The sequence below is a fragment of the Pseudophryne corroboree genome, chromosome 3 (genome assembly GCF_028390025.1).
Source record: "Pseudophryne corroboree isolate aPseCor3 chromosome 3, aPseCor3.hap2, whole genome shotgun sequence".
In the NCBI taxonomy this organism is placed as follows: Eukaryota; Metazoa; Chordata; class Amphibia; order Anura; family Myobatrachidae; genus Pseudophryne; species Pseudophryne corroboree.
In genome coordinates this window covers 453278087-453302544 of record NC_086446.1, presented here as the reverse complement: position 1 = coordinate 453302544, position 24458 = coordinate 453278087, and the positions used below count along the sequence as shown (strand labels likewise).

Below are 24458 nucleotides of genomic sequence, written 5' to 3'. Positions count from 1 at the left end.
AAAGCTGATAATTTCAAAGAAATTATTGGCATTATACCCTTTCCCGCCAGAGGTTAGGGAGCGCTGGGAAACACCTCCTAGGGTGGACAAGGCGCTAACACGCTTATCAAAACAAGTGGCGTTACCTTCTCCTGAGACGGCCGCACTTAAAGATCCATCAGATAGGAGGATGGAAAATATCCAAAAAAAGTATATACACACATGCAGGTGTTATACTACGACCAGCTATAGCGACTGCCTGGATGTGCAGTGCTGGGGTAGTTTGGTCAGAGTCCCTGATTGAAAATATTGATACCCTGGACAGGGACAATATTTTACTGTCGTTAGAACAAATAAAGGATGCATTTCTTTATATGCGTGATGCACAGAGGGATATCTGCACACTGGCATCACGGGTAAGTGCTATGTCCATTTCGGCCAGAAGAGCTTTATGGACGCGACAGTGGACAGGCGATGCGGATTCAAAACGGCATATGGAAGTTTTGCCGTATAAAGGGGAGGAGTTATTTGGAGTCGGTCTATCAGATTTGGTGGCCACGGCTACAGCCGGGAAATCCACCTTTCTACCTCAAGTCACTCCCCAACAGAAAAAGGCACCGACTTTTCAACCGCAGCCCTTTCGTTCCTTTAAAAATAAGAGAGCAAAGGGCTATTCATATCTGCCACGAGGCAGAGGTCGAGGGAAGAAACAGCAACAGGCAGCTCCTTCCCAGGAACAGAAGCCCTCCCCGGCTTCTACAAAAGCCTCAGCATGACGCTGGGGCTTCTCAAGCGGACTCGGGGACGGTGGGAGGTCGTCTCAAAAATTACAGCGCGCAGTGGGCTCACTCGCAGGTAGATCCCTGGATCCTGCAGATAATATCTCAGGGGTACAGGTTGGAATTAGAGACAGATCCACCTCGCCGTTTCCTGAAGTCGGCTTTACCAACGTCCCCTTCCGAAAGGGAGACGGTTTTGGAAGCCATTCACAAGCTGTACTCTCAGCAGGTGATAGTCAAGGTACCTCTTCTACAACAAGGGAAGGGGTATTATTCCACTCTATTTGTGGTACCGAAGCCGGATGGCTCGGTAAGGCCTATTCTAAATCTGAAGTCCTTGAACCTGTACATAAAGAAGTTCAAGTTCAAGATGGAGTCACTCAGAGCAGTGATAGCGAACCTGGAAGAAGGGGACTTTATGGTATCCTTGGACATCAAGGATGCGTATCTCCACGTTCCAATTTACCCCTCACACCAGGGGTACCTCAGGTTCGTTGTACAAAACTGTCACTATCAGTTTCAGACGCTGCCGTTTGGTTTGTCCACGGCACCTCGGGTCTTTACAAAGGTAATGGCCGAGATGATGATTCTTCTTCGAAGAAAAGGCGTATTAATTATCCCATACTTGGACGATCTCCTAATAAGGACAAGGTCCAGAGAACAGCTAGAGATGGGATTAGCAATATCTCAAGAGGTGCTAAAGCAGCACGGATGGATTCTGAATATTCCAAAATCCCAATTAATGCCGACAACTCGTCTGCTGTTCCTAGGGATGATTCTGGACATGGTTCAGAAAAAGGTTTTTCTTCCCGAGGAAAAAGCCAAGGAGTTATCCGACCTGGTCAGGAATCTCCTAAAACCAGGAAAGGTGTCTGTACATCAATGCACGCATCTTCAGATGCACCTGCGGATAACCCTGTCTCCAAGGACAAGGGTATCTCTTCTGTGGTGGTTGCAGAGGGCTCATCTATTGGAGGGCCGCAGATTCGGCATACAGGATTGGATCCTGGTGACCACGGACGCCAGCCTGAGAGGCTGGGGAGCAGTCACACAAGGAAGAAACTTCCAGGGAGTGTGGTCGAGCCTGGAAAAGTCTCTTCACATAAACATTCTGGAACTAAGAGCAATCTACAATGCTCTAAGCCAGGCGGAACCTCTGCTTCAAGGAAGACCGGTGTTGATCCAGTCGGACAACATCACGGCAGTCGCCCATGGAAACAGACAGGGCGGCACAAGAAGCAGGAGTGCAATGGCAGAAGCTGCCAGGATCCTTCGCTGGGCGGAGAATCATGTGATAGCACTGTCAGCAGTGTTCATCCCGGGAGTGGACAACTGGGAAGCAGACTTCCTCAGCAGACACGATCTTCACCCGGGAGAGTGGGGACTTCATCCAGAAGTTTTCCACATGCTAATAAACCGTTGGGAAAGACCAATGGTGGACATGATGGCGTCTCGCCTCAACAAAAAACTGGACAGGTATTGCGCCAGGTCAAGAGATCCGCAGGCAATAGCTGTGGACGCGCTGGTAACACCTTGGGTGTACCAGTCGGTGTATGTGTTTCCTCCTCTGCCTCTCATACCAAAGGTATTGAGAATCATACGGCAAAGCGGAGTAAGAACGATACTAGTGGCTCCGGATTGGCCAAGAAGGTCTTGGTACCCGGAACTTCAAGAGATGGTCACGGACGATCCGTGGCCTCTACCTCTAAGACAGGACCTGCTTCAGCAGGGACCGTGTCTATTCCAAGACTTACCGCGGCTGCGTTTGACGGCATGGCGGTTGAACGCCAGATCCTAAAAGGAAAAGGCATTCCAGAAGAAGTCATTCCTACCTTGATTAAGGCAAGAAAGGAAGTCACCGCGAAGCATTATCACCGCATTTGGCGGAAATATGTTGCGTGGTGCGAGGATCGGAGTGTTCCGACGGAGGAATTTCAACTGGGTCGTTTCCTACATTTCCTGCAATCAGGATTGTCTATGGGTCTCAAATTGGGATCTATTAAGGTTCAAATTTCGGCCCTGTCAATATTCTTCCAAAAAGAATTGGCCTCAGTTCCTGAGGTCCAGACTTTTGTCAAAGGAGTACTGCATATACAGCCTCCTGTGGTGCCTCCGGTGGCACCGTGGGATCTAAATGTAGTTTAGATTTCCTCAAATCCCATTGGTTTGAACCACTAAAAAATGTGGATTTGAAATATCTCACATGGAAAGTGACTATGTTACTGGCCCTGGCGTCCGCCAGGAGAGTATCTGAACTGGCGGCTTTATCTTATAAAAGCCCTTATTTAATTTTCCATTCGGATAGGGCAGAGCTGCGGACGCGTCCGCATTTTCTCCCTAAGGTGGTATCAGCGTTTCACCTGAACCAGCCTATTGTAGTGCCTGCGGCTACAAGCGACTTGGAGGACTCCAAGTTGTTGGACGTTGTCAGAGCTTTAAAAATATACATTTCAAGGACGGCTGGAGTCAGAAAATCTGACTCGCTGTTTATACTGTATGCACCCAACAAGTTGGGTGCGCCTGCTTCTAAGCAGTCGATTGCTCGTTGGATTTGTAACACAATTCAACTTGCACATTCTGTGGCAGGCCTGCCACAGCCTAAATCTGTTAAGGCCCATTCCACAAGGAAGGTGGGCTCATCTTGGGCGGCTGCCCGAGGGGTCTCGGCATTACAACTCTGCCGAGCAGCTACGTGGTCAGGGGAGAACACGTTTGTAAAATTCTACAAATTTGATACCCTGGCAAAGGAGGACCTGGAGTTCTCTCATTCGGTGCTGCAGAGTCATCCGCACTCTCCCGCCCGTTTGGGAGCTTTGGTATAATCCCCATGGTCCTTTCAGGAACCCCAGCATCCACTAGGACGATAGAGAAAATAAGAATTTACTTACCGATAATTCTATTTCTCGGAGTCCGTAGTGGATGCTGGGCGCCCATCCCAAGTGCGGATTATCTGCAATACTTGTACATAGTTATTGTTAACTAATTCGGGTTATTGTTTAGGGAGCCATCTTTCAGAGGCTCCTCTGTTATCATACTGTTAACTGGGTTTAGATCACAAGTTGTACGGTGTGATTGGTGTGGCTGGTATGAGTCTTACCCGGGATTCAAAATCCTCCCTTATTGTGTACGCTCGTCCGGGCACAGTACCTAACTGGAGTCTGGAGGAGGGTCATAGGGGGAGGAGCCAGTGCACACCACCTGATCTGGAAAAGCTTTACTTTTTGTGCCCTGTCTCCTGCGGAGCCGCTATTCCCCATGGTCCTTTCAGGAACCCCAGCATCCACTACGGACTCCGAGAAATAGAATTATCGGTAAGTAAATTCTTATTTTCTCGTAGTCCGTAGTGGATGCTGGGCGCCCATCCCAAGTGCGGATTGTCTGCAATACTGGTACATAGTTATTGTTACCAAAAATCGGGTTATTGCTGTAGTGAGCCATCTTTTCTAGAGGCTCCTCTGTTATCATGCTGTTAACTGGGTTTAGATCACAAGTTATACGGTGTGATTGGTGTGGCTGGTATGAGTCTTACCCGGGATTCAAAATCCTTCCTTATTGTGTACGCTCGTCCGGGCACAGTATCCTAACTGAGGCTTGGAGGAGGGTCATAGGGGGAGGAGCCAGTGCACACCAGGTAGTCCTAAAGCTTTACTTTTGTGCCCAGACTCCTGCGGAGCCGCTATTCCCCATGGTCCTTACGGAGTCCCCAGCATCCACTACGGACTACGAGAAATAGAATTATCGGTAAGTAAATTCTTATTTTCAGTGAGACCTGCTGGCAACAGGCTCACTGCATCGAGGGACTAAGGGGAGAAGAAGCGAACTCACCTGCGTGCAGAGTGGATTGGGCTTCTTGGCTACTGGACACCATTAGCTCCAGAGGGACCGATCACAGGCCCAGCCTTGGAGCTCGGTCCCAGAGCCGCGCCGCCGGCCCCCTTACAGAGCCAGAAGCAAGAAGAGTCCGGCAAATCGGCGGCAGAAGACATCCTGTCTTCCACAAGGTAGCGCACAGCACTGCAGCTGTGCGCCATTGCTTCTCAGCACACTTCACACTCCGGTCACTGAGGGTGCAGGGCGCTGGGGGGGGGGGGGCGCCCTGAGCAGCAATAGAAACACCTTGGCTGGCTAAAAATACATCACATATAGCTCCTGGGCTATATGGATGAATTTTAACCCCTGCCAGATTTTCACAAAAAGCAGGTGAAAGGCCGCCGAGAAGGGGGCGGAGCCTATCTCCTCAGCACACAGGCGCCATTTTCCCTCACAGCTCCGCTGGAAGGACGTCTCCCTGACTCTCCCCTGCAGTCCTGCACTACAGAAACAGGGTAAAAAAGAGAGGGGGGCACTAATTGGCGGGATATTAACAATACAGCAGCTATAAGGGAGAAACACTTATATAAGGTTGTCCCTATATCTATATATAGCGCTCTGGTGTGTGCTGGCATACTCTCCCTCTGTCTCCCCAAAGGGCTAGTGGGGTCCTGTCCTCTATCAGAGCATTCCCTGTGCGTGTGCTGTGTGTCGGTACGTTTGTGTCGACATGTATGAGGAGGAAAATGATGTGGAGGCGGGGCAATTGCCTATAATAGAGATGTCACCCCCTAAGGAGTCGACATCTGAGTGGATGGCTTTATGGAAGGATTTACGTGACAGTGTCAGCTCCTTACAAAAGACGGTTGATGACATGAGACAGCCGACTAATCAGCTAGTCCCTGTCCAGGCATCTCAGAAACCATCAGGGGCTCTAAAAAGGCCGTTACCTCAGGTGGTGGATACTGACGTCGACACGGATACTGACTCCAGTTTCGACGGTGAGGAGACAAACGTGACTTCTAGTAGGGCCACACGTTACATGATCACGGCAATGAGAGAGGTGTTAAACATTTCTGATACTGCAAGTACCACTAAAAAGGGTATTATGTGGGGTGTGAAAAAACTACCTGTAGTTTTTCCTGAATCAGACGAATTAAATGAGGTGTGTGTGATGAAGCGTGGGTTTCCCCCGATAAAAAACTGATAATTTTTAAAAAGTTATTGGCATTATACCCTTTCCCGCCAGAGGTTAGGGCGCGTTGGGAAACACCCCCTAGAGTGGATAAAGCGCTCACACGCTTATCAAAACAAGTGACGTTACCGTCTCCAGATACGGCCGCCCTCAAGGAACCAGGTGACAGAAAACTGGAAAATATCCTAAAAAGTATATACACACATACTGGTGTTATACTGCGACCAGCAATCGCCTCAGCCTGGATGTGCAGCGCTGGGGTAGCTTGGTCGGATTCCCTGACTGAAAATATTGATACCCTGGATAGGGACAGTATATTGTTGACTATAGAGCATTTAAAAGATGCATTTCTATATATGCGAGATGCACAGAGGGATATTTCCACTCTGGCTTCAAGAGTGAGTGCGCTGTCCATTTCTGCCAGAAGAGGATTATGGACGCGACAGTGGTCAGGTGATGCGGACTCTAAACGGCATATGGAAATATTGCCTTATAAAGGGGAGGAGATATTTGGGGTCGGTCTATCGGACCTGGTGGCCACGGCAACTGCTGGGAAATCCACATTTTTACCCCAGGTAGCCTCTCAACATAAAAAGACGCCGTCTTATCCGGCTCAGTCCTTTCGTCCCCATAAGGGCAAGCGGGCAAAAGGTTCCTCTTTTCTGCCCCGGGGCAGAGGAAGGGGAAAAAGACTGCAACAGACAGCCACTTCCCAGGAACAAAAACCCTCCCCCGCTTCTGTCAAGTCCTCAGCATGACGCTGGGGCCTTACAAGCGGACTCAGGCACGGTGGGGGCCCGTCTCAAGAATTTCAGCGCGCACTGGGCTCACTCGCAAGTGGACCCCTGGATCCTGCAAGTAGTATCTCAGGGGTACAAATTGGAGTTCGAGACGTCTCCCCCTCGCCGGTTCCTGAAGTCTGCTTTACCAACGTCTCCCTCCGACAGGGAGGCAGTATTGGAGGCAGTTCACAAGCTGTATTCCCAGCAGGTGATAATCAAGGTACCCCTCCTGCAACAAGGGAAGGGGTATTATTCCACGCTGTTTGTAGTACCGAAGCCGGACGGCTCGGTGAGACCAATTTTAAATCTGAAGTCTTTGAACACTTACATACAGAGGTTCAAATTCAAGATGGAGTCACTCAGGGCTGTGATCGCGAACCTGGAAGAGGGGGACTATATGGTGTCTCTGGACATCAAAGATGCCTACCTCCATGTCCCCATTTACCCTTCTCATCAAGGGTACCTCAGGTTTGTGGTAGAAAACTGTCACTATCAGTTTCAGACGCTGCCGTTTGGATTATCCACGGCACCTCGGGTCTTTACCAAGGTAATGGCCGAAATGATGATTCTTCTTCGAAGAAAAGGCGTTTTAATTATCCCTTACTTGGACGATCTCCTGATAAGAGCAAGATCCAGAGAACAGTTAGTAGTCGGAGTAGCCCTATCTCAAGTAGTGCTACGGCAGCACGGCTGGATTCTAAATATCCCAAAATCGCAGCTGATTCCGACAACACGTCTTCTGTTCCTAGGGATGATTCTGGACACAGTCCAGAAAAAGGTGTTCCTTCCGGAAGAAAAAGCCAGGGAGTTATCCGACCTAGTCAGAAACCTCCTGAAACCAGGGCAAGTCTCAGTGCATCAATGCACAAGAGTCCTGGGAAAGATGGTAGCTTCCTACGAAGCGATTCCATTCGGCAGATTCCACGCAAGAACGTTCCAGTGGGATCTGCTGGACAAATGGTCCGGATCGCATCTTCAGATGCATCAGCGGATAACCCTGTCCCCAAGGACACGGGTGTCTCTTCTGTGGTGGTTGCAGAGTGCTCATCTTCTAGAGGGCCGCAGATTCGGCATTCAGGACTGGGTCCTGGTGACCACGGATGCCAGCCTGAGAGGCTGGGGAGCAGTCACACAGGGAAGAAATTTTCAGGGCTTGTGGTCAAGCCTGGAGACATCACTTCACATAAATATCCTGGAGCTAAGGGCCATCTACAATGCTCTAAGCCTAGCAAGACCTCTGCTTCAAGGTCAGCCGGTGCTGATCCAGTCGGACAACATCACGGCAGTCGCCCACGTAAACAGACAGGGCGGCACAAGAAGCAGGAGGGCAATGACAGAAGTTGCAAGGATTCTTCGCTGGGCGGAAAATCATGTGATAGCACTGTCAGCAGTGTTCATTCCGGGAGTGGACAACTGGGAAGCAGACTTCCTCAGCAGGCACGACCTCCACCCGGGAGAGTGGGGACTTCACCCAGAAGTTTTCCACATGATTGTGAACCGTTGGGAAAAACCAAAGGTGGACATGATGGCGTCACACCTCAACAAAAAACTAGACAGGTATTGCGCCAGGTCACGGGACCCTCAGGCAATAGCTGTGGACGCTCTGGTAACACCGTGGGTGTACCAGTCAGTGTATGTGTTCCCTCCTCTGCCTCTCATACCCAAGGTACTGAGAATCATAAGAAGGAGAGGAGTAAGGACTATACTCGTGGCTCCGGATTGGCCAAGAAGGACTTGGTACCCGGAACTTCAAGAGATGCTCACGGAGGACCCGTGGCCTCTACCTCTTCGAAGGGACCTGCTCCAGCAAGGACCCTGTCTGTTCCAAGACTTACCGCGGCTGCGTTTGACGGCATGGCGGTTGAACGCCGGATCCTGAAGGAAAAAGGCATTCCGGATGAAGTCATCCCTACCCTGATCAAAGCCAGGAAGGATGTAACCGTGCAGCATTATCACCGTATTTGGCGTAAATATGTTGCGTGGTGCGAGGCCAGGAAGGCCCCTACAGAGGAATTTCAACTGGGTCGTTTCCTGCATTTCCTGCAAACAGGACTGTCTATGGGCCTAAAATTAGGGTCCATTAAGGTTCAAATTTCGGCCCTGTCGATCTTCTTCCAAAAAGAATTGGCTTCAGTTCCTGAAGTTCAGACGTTTGTCAAAGGGGTGCTGCATATACAGCCTCCTTTTGTGCCTCCAGTGGCACCTTGGGATCTCAGTGTGGTTTTGGGGTTCCTAAAATCACATTGGTTTGAACCACTCACCACTGTGGACTTAAAATATCTCACATGGAAAGTGGTAATGCTATTGGCCCTGGCTTCAGCCAGGCGCGTGTCAGAATTGGCGGCTTTATCCTATAAAAGCCCTTACCTAATTTTTCATACGGATAGGGCAGAATTGAGGACTCGTCCTCAATTTCTCCCTAAGGTGGTTTCAGCGTTTCACCTGAACCAGCCTATTGTGGTACCTGTGGCTACTAGGGACTTGGAGGACTCCAAGTTGCTGGACGTAGTCAGGGCCCTGAAAATATACGTTTCCAGGACGGCTGGAGTCAGAAAATCTGACTCGCTGTTTATTCTGTATGCACCCAACAAGCTGGGTGCTCCTGCTTCTAAGCAGACTATTGCTCGTTGGATTTGTAGTACAATTCAGCTTGCACATTCTGTGGCAGGCCTGCCACAGCCAAAATCTGTAAAAGCCCATTCCACACGGAAAGTGGGCTCATCTTGGGCGGCCGCCCGAGGGGTCTCGGCTTTACAACTTTGCCGAGCAGCTACTTGGTCAGGGGCAAACACGTTTGCTAAATTCTACAAATTTGATACCCTGGCTGAGGAGGACCTGGAGTTCTCTCATTCGGTGCTGCAGAGTCATCCGCACTCTCCCGCCCGTTTGGGAGCTTTGGTATAATCCCCATGGTCCTTACGGAGTTCCCAGCATCCACTAGGACGTCAGAGAAAATAAGAATTTACTTACCGATAATTCTATTTCTCATAGTCCGTAGTGGATGCTGGGCGCCCATCCCAAGTGCGGATTGTCTGCAATACTTGTACATAGTTATTGTTAACTAAATCGGGTTATTGTTGTAGTGAGCCATCTTTTTTAGAGGCTCCTCTGTTTTATCATACTGTTAACTGGGTTCAGATCACAAGTTATACGGTGTGATTGGTGTGGCTGGTATGAGTCTTACCCGGGATTCAAAATCCTTCCTTATTGTGTACGCTCGTCCGGGCACAGTATCCTAACTGAGGCTTGGAGGAGGGTCATAGGGGGAGGAGCCAGTGCACACCAGGTAGTACTAAAGCTTTCTATTTGTGCCCAGTCTCCTGCGGAGCCGCTATTCCCCATGGTCCTTACGGAGTTCCCAGCATCCACTACGGACTATGAGAAATAGAATTATCGGTAAGTAAATTCTTATTTTTGACAGTATAAAAAATGTATGTAACTCTGGCACCATAGGAGGGGGAGGAGCCACTTTAGAGCGGGACCTGAGGCGTTTTGGCACCTTCCTCTACTTACTGCAGCACACACAGCACTTCCTGATCCTCAGACATGCTGGATATCTGGTACAGGGTGTAGCAAAGGCCGAGAGCCGCTTGTGTACACTATCCTGATCCTATCTAGAAGAAATAACTGTTAGTGTTTACTGTATTATAGGGAGCTGACAGCCTCACTGGGACTGTGCAGCTCAGGGTGTGCTGGTGTTATCTCTGTCTCTGTGTTTCCTTTCACATACAGTAGGGCAGGCTTGCATTATAACTGTCTGTATATGTATGTTATTGGGCTTACTGTGAATATGGGTAAACACAAACTGTGCAGTGTATGTCACACCAGATTCTCTCCCTTACCTAATGACTCTGTTTCCTGTGAACAATCCAGTCAGTCTTCACAAATCAGTGAAGGGGCTGGGGGAGAGGGTCCAGAGCCCCACTGTTAGGGTCTATTAAAACTATATCTGATATGTCATCCCAGCTCACTGCTAATGTGCAGAAAACTCAGCTACTACAACAAGCTGTTGCAAAATTAGCAGTATGGGCAGATGCACAGCCCCCCTCTCTCATGTAGGTCCTTAGAAGGGTGGTTTACCTGCTATTCTATCTGATTTAGATGATGATATACAGGATGATGGGGATGACCTGGACCCTGTTAGTGGGGATCCCGATGCTGCTCAGGGGATTGAACCCCTCATTTTGGCTATAAGGGATGTGTTAAAGCTCCCTCTAGAGGACACTGCGTCACAGCAGTTGTTTTTCTTTGTACAAAACAAGCCTGTCACTTTCCCTGATTCTACAGAGTTAGATGACTTATTCAAACAGGCCTGGAAAAATCTAGACAAAAAATTCCAAGTGTCCAAAAAGTTTTTGCGCACTTTCCCATTTGCTCCTGAAGGTAGAAAATTTTGGGAGAAACCCCCTGGGGTGAATGTCTCAGTCTCTCGCCTGTCTAAAAAGGCAGTGCTGCCCGCCCCGTGCTCCTTTACCATGAAGGATCCTGGGGATAGGAAGATAGAGACTACCCTAAAATCTATATACACAGCAGCTGGTATGTCACAATCATTCTTGGGCCACTCAGATTCAGGGGGGCCTCTCTGGGGATATGCCCTTTGTTACTATTGCAACCCTCCTGAAGCACATTCAGGACACTACCCGTGTCTTCTGTGATTCGCTCAAGGAGATGGGAAACATTAATGCTAGGACTTCTGCCATGGCAGTGTCGGCGCGCAGGGCCTTGTTGCGTTAGTGGATTGCGGACGCAGAATCCAAATGTAGTGTGGAATCCCTCCCCTATTCTGGGGAAGGGCTTTTTGGGGTCGAATTGGATACCTTGATTTACAAAGTTACGGCTGGGAAAGCATCCTCTATGGACTACGAGAAAAGTATTTACCGGTAGGTAATTAAAATCCTATTTTCTCCCCTCTGGGGCCCCGCCTGCGAGACGCTCCTATCCGGGGCCGTCTGTCCAGTCCTTTCGGTCTCACAGATTTTGATCTAAGGCCAGAGGTGCCTCCAATGCGGCTCGAGGCACCAGAGGGAAGTTCAGAAAACCTGCAAGCACCAGTTCTCAGGAACAGTCCGCCGGTTCTGTTTCCAGTAAGGCCTCAGCATGACAGTGCCCACCCACCCAGAGTGGATCTCGAGGTGGGAGCTCGACTGCGTCACTTCAGCCACATCTGGGAGACTTCCTGCCAGAATGCCTGGGTCAGAGATCTCGTTTCAGGGCTACAGGCTTGAGTTTGACAGTACAGCCCCTCAACGATTTTTCAAATCAAGCTTGCCAGCTTTGGAGGATATGCAAGTTACGTTACAATAGGCAATCCAAAAGTTGGTTCTGTCCCACGTCATTGTTCCAGTACCAATACCGCAACGCAGCACAGGGTTGTACTCAAACCTGTTTTTGGTGCCAAAACTGGACGGTTCGTTCAGACCCATTTTGAATCTCAAATCCTTGAATCCTTACTTGTAGGTGTTCAAGTTCAAAATGGAATCCCTGCGAGCATTGATTGTGGGCCTGGAAGAACGGGAATTCATGGTCTCCTTGGATAGCAAGGACACCTATCTCCATATTCCGATTTGACCGCCTCATCAGGCGTACCTAAGGTTTGACCTACTGGACAATCACTTACAATTCCAAGTGCTACCCTTCGGACTGTCCACAGCCCCGAGGGTATTCACGAAGGTGATAATGGAGATGATGTTCCAACTTCCGGGTTCAGGGGGTCAATGTGGTCCCTTATCTGGACGATCTTCTAATAAAAGCACGTTCCAGGGAGCTTTTGTTGCTCCATATCGACTGCACCATCCATCTTCTATCAGACCATGGGTGGATCCTCAACTTGCAGAAGTCCCACCTGGAGCCAACTTAGAGGCTCCTGTTCCTGGGGATGTTGCTGGATACTGTGGCCCAGAAGGTATTTCTACCAGAGGACAAGGCGAAAACGCTTCAGGAGATGGTCCGCATGGTGCTCCGACCTCCATTTCACTTGGATCTCCTGAGTGAGGCCAGGATTTTCTCCTGTGGTGGCTACAGTCCTCCATTCTCCTAGAAGGGCGGAGTTTCGGGATTCAGGATTGGACCCTCCTCACGTCGGATGCAAGTCTACTGGGATGGGGAGCTGTCACTCAAGGGGCGCAGTTCCAGGGCAGGTGGTAAACCCAAGAGGCCCTCATTCCGATCAACATTCTGGAACTTCAGGCGATCTACAATGCTCTGCTTTAGGCCTCTCCTCTGCTCAAAGATCACGCGATCCAGGTACAGTCGGACAATGCCACGGCTGTGGTGTATATCAATCGACAAGGAAGGACGAAAAGCAGAGCCTGCTTGCGAGAGATTTCAAAAATACTCCTCTGGGCGGAAAGAAATGCAAGGCCAATGTCGGCAATCTTCATTCCGGGTGTGGACAAATGGGAGGCGGACCTCCCTGAGTCGTCACCATCTCCACCCAGGGGAGTGGGGGCTCTACCATCTGGTGTTCCAGCAGATCATTGACCGGTGGGGTTGCCCACAAATCGACATGATGGCTTCTCGGCTCAACAAGAAACTTCCCTGGTATTGCTCACGGACCAGGGACCCTCAGGCGAGGGCAGTGGACGCACTGGCGTCGCCTTGGCCGTACCGGCTAGTCTACCTGTTTCCTCTAATTCCATTGCTCCCAAGGGTGCTAAAACGAATCAGGAATCAAGGTGTCCAGGCAATTCTAATTGCCCTGGATTGGCCTCGGAGGGCGTGGTATGCGGATCGTTTGGACATGTCTGTCGAAGATCCTTGGCCTCTACCACTAAGAAGAGATCTTCTTCAACAAGGACCGTTAGTCTACCCGGACTTACGGCGACTGCGTTTGATGGCATGGAGGTTGAGCGGAACATCCTAGCTCACAAGGGCCTCTCCAAGGTTATTGCTACCATGGTTCAATCCACAAAGCCTGTGACGTCAAAACCCTATCATCATATCTGGAGGAGATGTGTCTCTTGGTGCAAAGAACGCACGTATCCGCCTGCGGAGTTCCATTTGGGACGTTTCCTGCAGGCTGGAGTTGATAAGGGCTTACGTCTGGGTTCCATTAAGGTCCAGATTTCAGCCCTCTCCATTTTCTTCCAGAAGAAATTGGCAGTGTTGCCAGGAGTTCAGACCTTCTTGCAAGGGGTACTCCACATACAGCTTCCTTTTGTGCCGCCTATGGCACCCTGTGATTTGGTTTTTGTGTTGGAATTTCTACAGTCCTCCTGGTTTGAACCTCTGACGGTAGAAGACAAGTACCTCACGTGGAAGACAGTGATGTTACTAGCCCTGGCTTCTGCTTGACGTGTTTCAGAATTGGGGGCCTTATTGTGTAAAAGTCTGTAGTTGGTCTTTTACGAGGACAGAGCGGAGCAGTTCCTGCTGAAGGTTGTCTCCGTGTTTCATCTGAATTAACCTATTGTAGTTCCGTCCAGTTCTGACGCTTCTGCTCCTCCTGGAGGCATTGGATGCTGTGTGTGCCTTGAAGATCTGTCAAGTGCACTTCTCGGGTCAGAAAAATGGATTCCTTATTCGTGTTCTATGATGCGCATAAAAAGGGTTGCCCTGCTTCCAAGCAATCCATTGCTCGTTGGATTAGGCTTACTATCCAACAGGCCTATGTGTCGGCAGCCTTACCTGTTCCTAAGTCTCTGAAGGCCTACTTGAGAGGAGCCAGCACACCCAGTTGAAGAAATTTGAAGTGCACTGGCTCCTTTGGACCCCGTCTATTCCCCCAATATCCCTTATGGACTACGAGAAAAGGATTTACCGGTAGGTATTAAAATCCTGTTTTTCCTGGCTAGGGGGTATAGAGGGGGAGGAGCTCAGACTATTTCTTAAAGTCCTTCAGTTCTTGCATGCATCTCTACTCCCCATGATTCGAGTATCCCTTAATGGACTTTGAAAAAAGGTTTTAATGTAACTACAGAAATCCCATTTCTACTTCACTAAATAAAATGTGTTTTTATGTACAGTATGATTACACAGTATGAAATAAAACAAACCAAGCACTTAATTCGAAAGGTACAAGTAAACCTAGAATTTGACAGCAGATAAGAACCACTTGGTCCATCTAGTTTGCCTTAAACACATGTACATGCACCAACTTGTTGTTTTTTTTTTTTGTTTGTTTTTTATATCAGGAGCCAATTAACCCACCAGTATATTTTTGGATTGTGGGATGAAACCCACACAAGCACGGGGAGAATATACAAACTCCACACAGTGCCATGGTGGGTTTCAGACCCATGACCTCAGTGCTGTGAGGCAGTAATGCAAACTATTACACCAACCATACTACCCTAAGTAATACTTGTAAAACTTTGAATAGGTATGCATTCTATTACTCTATGTCATCAAATTCTATAACCATCATTGCTTATAGTCAGTGTTTCCCCAGGTACCTGAAAGAGTTCCGGACTGAGCAGTGTCCACTCTTTGTGCAGCACAAGTGTACTCAGCATAGGCCCTACACCTGTTTTCATTGGCACTTTGTCAACCAGCGAAGGCGGAGATCAGTAAGACGTAGAGATGGAACATTTAACTACAGTCCAGATATCTACTGCACAAAGTATGATGAAACATCAGGCCTCTGCCCTGAGGGAGATGAGTAAGTAGCTTCTTATTTAGTATCGTGTATATCATAGATCTATTAATATAATGCAAAAAATGCTTTACAAATATTACAAAAATGTAAAATTGTCGCTTCACCTTAGCAGAGTACTGTATGCACAACCTACTGCCCACAACCTGATGTTAGTACCCCCAATAACAGGAGTAACTGGCCAGACAAACTAAACAATGTATACAAACAGTGTAACCTGGTGAGGCACCGGTGTGGCTGCCCGTCACCAGTGCTGCACTCTATGTGGCCAGCAGGATTGCATAAGAGAGATGCTGGCCACATGATCACTATCTGCTTACTATTTTTCTCTTACGTCCTAGAGGATGCTGGGGACTCCGTAAGGACCATGGGGCATAGACGGGCTCCGCAGGAGACATGGGCACTCCAAAGACTCTAGAATGGGTGTGCACTGGCTCCTCCCTCCACGCCCCTCCTCCAGACCTCGGTTAGATCCTGTGCCCAGAGGAGACTGGGTGCATTGCAGGGGAGCTCTCCTGAGTTTCTCTGAAAAAGACTTTTTGTTAGGTTTTTTATTTTCAGGGAGCACTGCTGGCAACAGGCTCCCTGCATCGTGGGACTGAGGGGAGAGAAGCAGACCTACTTAAATGATAGGCTCTGCTTCTTAGGCTACTGGACACCATTAGCTCCAGAGGGTCGGAACACAGGTCTCATCCTCGTCGTTCGTCCTGGAGCTGCGCCGCCGTCCCCCTCACAGAGCCAGAAGATAGAAGCCGGGTGAGTATGAGAAGAAAGAAGACTTCAAAGGCGGCAGAAGACTTCAGATCTTCACTGAGGTACAGCGCAGCTCGTTGCTCACACACACACACACACACACACACACACACACACACACACACACACACACACACACACACACACACACACACACACACACTGTACGGGTGCAGGGCGCAGGGGGGGCGCCCATGGCAGCAATTTTTACCTCATAAACGGCACTGGCACAGATATTAGATACTGCTGAGGTAATTTAATATAAAACCCCTGCCAGTATAAAGAAATTGAGCGGGACCGAAGCCCGCCGTCGAGGGGGCGGGGCTTGATTCTCCAGCACTAACCAGCGCCATTTTTCTCCACAGCATGCTGCAGAGAAGTGCTCCCAGACTCTCCCCTGCTGAACAATAACAGGGGACAAAAACGAGGGGGGGCACATTTATTTGGTGCAGTTTGTACATATATTTATATATAAAGCGCTATTTAGGCTGGGACCGTGGTTTCAGCATATTGTGGCGCTGGGTGTGTGCTGGCATTCTCTCTCTCTGTCTCTCCAAAGGGCCTTATTGTGTCAGTCCCCATATTTATTTATCCCAGTGTGTGTGTGTGGGGGGGGGGGGGGGGGGTCAGTACGTGTGTGTCGACGTGTCTGAAGCGGAAGGCTCGTCTTGGGAGGTAACGGAGCAGATGGTGGTGGTGTCTCCGTCGACATAGCCGACACCTGATTGGGTGGACATGTGGAATGTTTTGAACGATAGTGTGGTTTTATTACAGATTGGACAAAGCAGTGTCCAAAGACAAGCAGGGAATTAACCCATGGCTTTTACTGTGTCCCAGGACCCTTCAGGGTCCCACAAATGTCCCTTTACCCAGTTAGCAGACACTGATATCGACACGGATTCCGACTCCAGTGTCGACTAGGATGATGCAAGGTTGCACCCATGGGTCGCAAGAGTATTCAATATAGGTTTATTGTAATAAACGTTGTTTTGCATATCTCAGAGGACTCCTCTGTCCCTGACACGAGGGTCTGCATATTTAAAGAAAAATAACCTAACTCATCTCATGAGCTGACCGTTTTATTTAAAAAAGCTTGGGAGACTCCTGACATTAGACTGCAAGTTCCCAAGAGTATTATTATGGCGTATCCTTTCCCCTCAAAGGACAGGTTACGGTGGGAATCCTCGCCCACGCTGGACAAGGCCTTAACGCCCTGGTCCAAGAAGGAAGCATTACCGTCCCCTGATACGGCGGCCCTATAGGATCCTGCAGATAGTAGGCAGGAATCTACCTTAAAATAAATTTTATGCGACTGCCAGAGCCCTATTTAGACCTGCAGTAACGTCGGCAGGGGTAGGTAGCGCAATTACAGCTTGGGCTGATAACTTGTCGTCTAACATTGACACCCTAGAAAAAGATAGTATGGTGTTGGCCTTAGGTCACATCAAGGACGCAGCACTATATATGAGAAAGGCTGCGAGAGATATTGGGTGTTTGGGTTCAAGGGCTAAGGCCATAGCAGGTTCTGCTTGTAGGTCCCTGCTGACCCGTCAATGGACAGGTGATGCTGACTCGGAGAGTCATATGGAAGCTTTACCTTGCAAGCGTGACGTTTTATTTGGGGAGGGCCTCGCGGACCTGGTTTTCACAGCTACCGCGGGTAAGTCGTCTTTTTTGCCTTATGTTCCCCCGCAGCAAAAGGAAACACCCTAATAACAGATGCAGTCCTAGCGGTCGCGTATGTTCAGAAAGGGGCGTGGCTTTATTTCCTCGCCTGAGGTAGAGGTAGAGGGAAAAGATCACCGGCTACGGCCAGTTCACAGGAAAAGTGTCCTCCCCGGCCTCTACCACATCCAATAAAGAGGTGCTTCCACACCGATTTTCAAATCGGCATGGCCAGCTACTTCCCCGGAGAGGAAAATAATTTTGGCTGCCATACTAAAGCTGGGTCAACAGCAAGTGTTTATCATGGTTCCCCTAGAGCAACAGGGAAAAGGGTTTTATTCAGCCCTATTTGTGGTCCCAGAGCCGGATGGCTCGGTCAGACCGATTCTGAATCTAAAATTCCTAAACCTACATTTAAAGAGGTTCAGATTCAAGATGGAATCTCTCAAGGCAAGGATATCCAGCCTGGAAAGGGGGGGATTTTAGGGTGTCACTAGACATAAAGGATGCATACCTTCATATCCCCATATATCCTCCTCATCGGGCGTACCTAAGGATCGCTGTACAGGATTGTCATTACCAGTTTTAGACGTTGCCGTTTGGGCTTTCTACGGACCCGAGAATTTCACCAAGGTAATGGCGGAAATAATGGTTCTCCTGCGCAAACATGGGGTCACAAGTATCGCATACTTGGACGATCTCCTGATAAAAGCGAGTTCCGGGGAGCAGTTATTAAAAACAGTGTCTTTCTCCCTGAGAGTACTACAACAGCACAGCTGGATTCTAAATCTGCCAAAGTCACAGTGGGTTCCGACAACTCGGTTGTATTTTTTTGGGCATGATTCTGGATACGGAAAAACAGAGGGGTTTTTCTCCCGGTAGTAAAGAGCCCAGGAACTCCAGAACATGATCAAAGACCTGTTAAAGCCTAAAAGAGTGTCAATCCATCAATGCACTCGAGTACTGGGAAAAATGGTGGCGACCTACGAGGCCATCCCCTTCGGCAGGTTTCATGCAAGGACATTTCAGTGGGGCCTTCTGGACAGGTGGTTCGGGTCCCATCTTCAAATTCATTAGAAAATAAGCCTGTCCCCCAGGGCGTCTCTCCTGTGGTGGCTGCAGAGTGCTCACCTTCTAGAGGGTCGCATGTTCGGCATTCAAAACTGGTTTCTGGTGACCACGGACGCGAGCCTCCGAGGATGGGGAGCAGTCACACAAGGAAGACATTTTCAGGGACTATGGTCAAGCCAGAAGGCTAGTCTACACATCAACATTCTAGAATTAAGGGCCATATACAACGGCCTACGACAAGCGGGGAATCTTCTTCGCGACCTACCGGTTCTGATTCAATCAGACAACGTCACAGCCGTGGCTCATGTAAACCGCCAAGGCGGGACAAGGAGCAGAGTGGCAATGGCGGAAGCCACCAGGATTCTTCGCTGGGCGGAAAATCACGTAAGCGCTCTGTCAGCAGTCTTCATTCCGGGAGTGGACAACTGGGAAGCAGACTTCCTCAGCAGACACGATCTCCATCCAGGAGAGTGGGGACTTCATCAAGAAGTTTTTGTAGAGATAACAAGTCTTTGGGGACTTCCTCAAATAGACATGAGGGCGTCACGCCTCAACAAGAAGCTTCGGAGGTATTGTGCCAGGTCAAGGGACCCTCAGGCAGTAGCAGTAGACATTCTGGTGACACCATGGGTGTTTTCAGTCGGTCTATGTGTTCCCTCCTCTTCCTCTCATCTCAAAAATATTGAGAATCATAAGACGAAAAAGAGTGCAGACAATACTCATTGTTCCAGATTGGCCTCGATGGGCCTGGTATTCAGATCTTCAGGAGATGCTCACAGAAGGTCCATGGCCTCTTCCTCTCAGGGAGGGCCTGTTGCAGCAGGGGCCCTGCGTGTTCCAAGACTTACCGCGGTTACGTTTGACGGCATGCGGTTGAACACCGAATCCTAACTGGGAAAGGTATTCTGGAGGAAGCCATCCCTACTCTGATAAAGGCTAGGAAGGAGGTGACGGCAAAACATTATCACCGTATCTGGAGGAAGTATGTATCTTGGTGTGAAGCCAAGAATGCTCCTACGGAAGATTTCCACTTGGGCCGTTTTCTCCACTTTCTACAGACAGGAGTGGATATGGGCCTGAAGTTATGCTCCATTAAGGTACAGATTTCGGTCCTATCTATATTCTTTCAGAAGGAATTGGCTTCTCTCCCGGAAGTCCAGACTTTTGTAAAGGGAGTGCTGCACATCCAACCTCCTTTTGTGCCCCCAGTGGCACCATGGGACCTTAACGTGGTGTTACAGTTCCTAAAATCTCACTGGTTTGAGCCTCTTCAAACATGCGAATTAAAATTTCTCACTTGGAAGGTGGTCATCTTGTTGGCCTTGGTATCTGCAGGGCGGGTGTCCGAATTGGCGGCTTTGTCTCACAAAAGCCCATATCTGATTTTCAATGTGGATAGAGCAGAGTTGAGGACTCGTACTCAATTTTTGACTAAGGTGGTTTCATCGTTTCATATGAACCAACCTATGGTGGTGCCAGTGGCTACGGGAGACTTAGAGGATTCCAAGTCCCTTAATGTAGTCAGGGCCTTAAAAAATGTACGTAGCCAGGACGGCTCGGGTTAGGAAAACAGAGGCACTGTTTGTCCTGTATGCAGCCAACAAGGTTGGCGCTCCTGCTTCTAAGCAGACTATTGCTCGCTGGATCTGTAACATGATTCAGCAGGCTCATTCAACGGCTGGATTGCCGTTGCCAAATTCGGTAAAGGCCCATTCCACTAGGAAGGTGGGCTCTTCTTGGGCGGCTGCCCGAGGCGTCTCGGCTTTACAGCTTTGCCGAGCAGCTACTTGGTCGGGTTCAAACACCTTTGCATAATTCTACAAGTTTGATACCCTGGCTGATGAGGACATCATGTTTGCTCAATCGGTGCTGCAGAGTCACCCGCACTCTCCCGCCCGGTTTGGAGCTTTGGTATAATCCCCATGGTCCTTACGGAGTCCCCAGCAACCTCTAGGACGTAAGAGAAAATAAGATTTTAAACCTACCGGTAAATCTTTTTCTCCTAGTCCGTAGAGGATGCTGGGCGCCCGTCCCAGTGCGGACATATTTCTGCAAGACTTGTATATAGTTGTTGCTTACATAAGGGTTATGTTACAGTTAAGATCAGTCTTTGGCTGATGCTGTTTTGTTCATGCTGTTAACTGGTTGCGTATATTCCAGGTTATACGGTGTGGATGGTGTGGGCTGGTATGAATCTTGCCCTTAGATTAATAAAAATCCTTTCCTCGTACTGTCCGTCTCCTCTGGGCACAGTTTCTCTGACTGAGGTCTGGAGGAGGGGCGTGGAGGGAGGAGCCAGTGCACACCCATTCTAGAGTCTTTGGAGTACCCATGTCTCCTGCGGAGCCCGTCTATGCCCCATGGTCCTTACGGAGTCCCCAGCATCCTCTACGGACTAGGAGAAAAAGATTTACCGGTAGGTTTAAAATCTTATTATTTCACTATTTGTTTTAGTGATGTTAAACAAGAAACTTCCCAAAAAAGTTTATATAGGGCATCATGTTTCATCAGCTGACCAAGTTTGCAGTGGGCCACTGATTGCCCCTCATATTTTTTACAAGGTGGACATAGCTGCATCGTTGGAGGCAGCATTCTACACTAAGGTCAGCTGTTCATTCTTAGGCAGCCATTAATTTACATTGGGGTGATAATGGGACCTTCTCCCATCCCTCCCCTTTTCTCTTACTTACTATTAAATGCCCTTATCTGTGGTTGTAAGAGGGCACAGACCAAAAAAACCTGTAATGCTTGCTTCTGTGTTTCATATTTCCTTACTTGACTAATAGAAAACTAAGTGGCAGCATACGAGTTATAAGTTGAGAGCTGCAGTCCATCTTCATCCGGTGTAGTATGGTATGCTGGCTCCCGGCGGCCAGCATACCGGCGCCGGGATCCCGACGCCGGCATACCGGCATCTGGGCGAGCGTAAATGAGCCCCTTGCGGGCTCGCCACGCTGCGGGCACGGTGGCGCCCTCCCTCCAGGGGGGGGTCGTGTACCCCCAGGAGGGAGAAAAGGTGTCGGGATTCCGGCGCCGGTATACTGTGCTCCGGGATCCCAACAGCCGGCAAACTGAAGTCCACCCTCTTCATCCAGTGTCCTGTTTCCCATGAATTGAATAAAACCCACTGTCTATACCTCCCTACATGCTCGGTAGTAGACATTTAAGTACAATTAAGTATAAAAGTATCTGCTTTTCTCAGGCAGCATTTGAGGCGGAAAATAAGGCAAAAAGCTCAGGCTCTGCCACCTTTATACCGCAATGGCTGAATGGGAACTTCAGGTTTAATTTAATGCCTGCCAAGAACTGGTCTTCTCCTTTGTTTGTTTTTTTCTTTGTTTTTGTTTTCCTCTTACGTCCTAGAGGATGCTGGGGTCCACATTAGTACCATGTTGTATAGACGGGTCCACTAGGAGCCATTGGCACTTTAAGAGTATGAGAGTGTGGGCTGGCTCCTCCCTCTATGCCCCTCCTACCAGACTCAGTTTAGAAAATGTGCCCGGAAGAGCCGGTCACAGCCAGGGGAGCTCTACAGAGCTTCTTTAGAAAAAGTTTTTTAGAGTTTATTTTTGCAGGGAGGCTGCTGGCAACAGCCTCCCTGCTTCGTGGGACTAAGGGGGGAGTAGTGTCCGCCATGCGGGGTCTGAACCACTATTTCCGCTGACAGGACACTGATCTCCTGAGGGGATCGATCGTTCCCCGCAACAGGGGATCGCTCACCCCAGCAGCATGCCGCCACCCCCTTACAGAGCCAGAAGATTGGTGGCGAGTGAGTCACCGAACCCCGGTTGCCGCCGGTGTGAAGATGGCGGCAACAGGGTATGGAGCGCAATACTTACTGCGCTCCGGGGCTCAGCAGTACATAGTGCGGCACTGTGAGGGGCGCCCTGAGCCAGCGCCTACACCCTACACTGGTCACACAGCCTGTCGGGGTCCCGGGATCTCTGCCAGCATAATTCCTCAGGCCAGTATAATCCTATGAAGAGCGGGAAGACAGCGCCATTTTGGGGGTGGAGCTTCTCCACCGAGCTGACCCAGCAGCGTTCAACGCCATTTCTCTAACGTCCTAGTGGATGCTGGGAACTCCATAAGGACCATGGGGAATAGCGGGCTCCGAAGGAGGCTGGGCACTCTAGAAAGATCTTAGACTACCTGGTGTGCACTGGCTCCTCCCACTATGACCCTCCTCCAAGCCTCAGTTAGATTTCGTGCCCGGCCGAGGTTGGATGCACACTAGGGGCTCTCCTGAGCTCTTAGAAAGTTATAGTCTTAGAATTTGTTATTTTCAGTGAGACCTGCTGGCAACAGGCTCACTGCAGCGAGGGACTAAGGGGAGAAGAAGCGAACTCGCCTGCTTGCAGCCGGATTGGGCTTCTTAGGCTACTGGACACCTTTAGCTCCAGAGGGATCGACCGCAGGCCCAGCCTTGATGTTCGGTCCCGGAGCCGCGCCGCCGTCCCCCTTACAGAGCCAGAAGCAAGAAGATGGTCCGGAAAATCGGCGGCATGAAGACTCTGTCTTCACCAAGGTAGCGCACAGCACTGCAGCTGTGCGCCATTGCTCCTCTCACACACTTCACACTCCGGTCACTGAGGGTGCAGGGCGCTGGGGGGGGCGCCCTGAGGCAGCAAAAAAACACCTTGGCTGGCTAAAATACCTCAATATATGGCCCCAGGGGCTATATATGAGGTAAATACCCCTGCCAGAATTCCATAAAAAACGGGAGAATAGGCCGCGAAAAAGGGGCGGAGCCTATCTCCTCAGCACACTGGCGCCATTTTTCCCTCACAGCTCGGCTGGAGGGAAGCTCCCTGGCTCTTCCCTGCAATTCTACAGTACAGTAAGAGGGAAAAGAGAGGGGGGGCATTAAAATTGGCACTGTATACAGTATATTATATAAAAGCTATTAGGGACATAACTCAGTTAGTCCCTGTATATATATAGCGCTCTGGTGTGTGCTGGCATACTCTTACTCTGTCCCCCCAAAGGGCTTTTGTGGGTCCTGTCCTCGTTTAGAGCATTCCCTGTGTGTCTGCGGTGTGTCGGTACGGCTGTGTCGACATGTTGAATGAGGAGGTTTATATGGTGACAGAACAGAGGCCGATATATGTGATGTCGCCCCCTGTGGGGCCGACACCAGAGTGGATAGGTGAAAGGTATTAACCGACAGTGTCAACTCCTTACATAAAAGGGTGGATGACGTAACAGCTGTGGGACAGCCGGCTTCGCAGCCCGCGCTTGCCCAGGCGTCTCAAAGGCCATCAGGGGCTCAAAAACGCCCGCTCTCTCAGATGGCAGACACAGATGTCGACACGGAGTCTGACTCCAGTGTCGACAAGGTGGAGACATATACACAATCCACTAGGAACATCCGTGACGTGATCCCGGCAATAAAAAATGTGTTATACATTTCTGACTTTAACCCAAGCACCTCTAAAAATGGGTTTTAGGTTTGGGGAGAAAAAACAGGCAGTGTTTTGTTCCCCCATCAGATGAATAAATGAAGTGTGTGAAAGCGTGGGTTCCCCCGTTAAGAAACTGGTAATTTATAAAAAGTTACTGATGGCGTACCCTTTCCCGCCAAGTGGATAAGTTACGCTGGGAGATATCCCCTAGGGTGGATAAGGCGCTCACACGTTTGTCAAAAAAGGTGGCACTGCCGTCTTAGGATACGGCCACTTTAATAGGTACCTGTTGATAAAAAACAGGAGGCTATCCTGAAGTCTGTATTTACACACTCAGGTACTAGACTGAGACCTGCAGATAGTGCTGCTGCAGCGTGGTCGGTGACCCTGTCAAACAGGGATACTAGTTGGAAAACATAAAAACAT

General features: G+C 49.5%; 1 protein-coding gene across 6 annotated transcripts in view; it reads left to right on the top strand.

Moving 5' to 3' along the window:
- Positions 1-24458, top strand: part of UNK (unk zinc finger) — a 253205-nt gene that overhangs the window by 57637 nt on the left and 171110 nt on the right. For 2 of the 6 annotated variants that reach the window (XM_063960581.1, XM_063960580.1), the window contains exon 2: positions 14924-15144. In XM_063960581.1, coding sequence (XP_063816651.1) covers positions 14924-15144 — 221 coding nt within the window. Of the gene's footprint in view, positions 1-14919; positions 15145-24458 lie in introns of all 6 variants that reach the window. The other 4 variants (XM_063960583.1, XM_063960585.1, XM_063960584.1 and 1 more) reach the window with 2 other exon arrangements.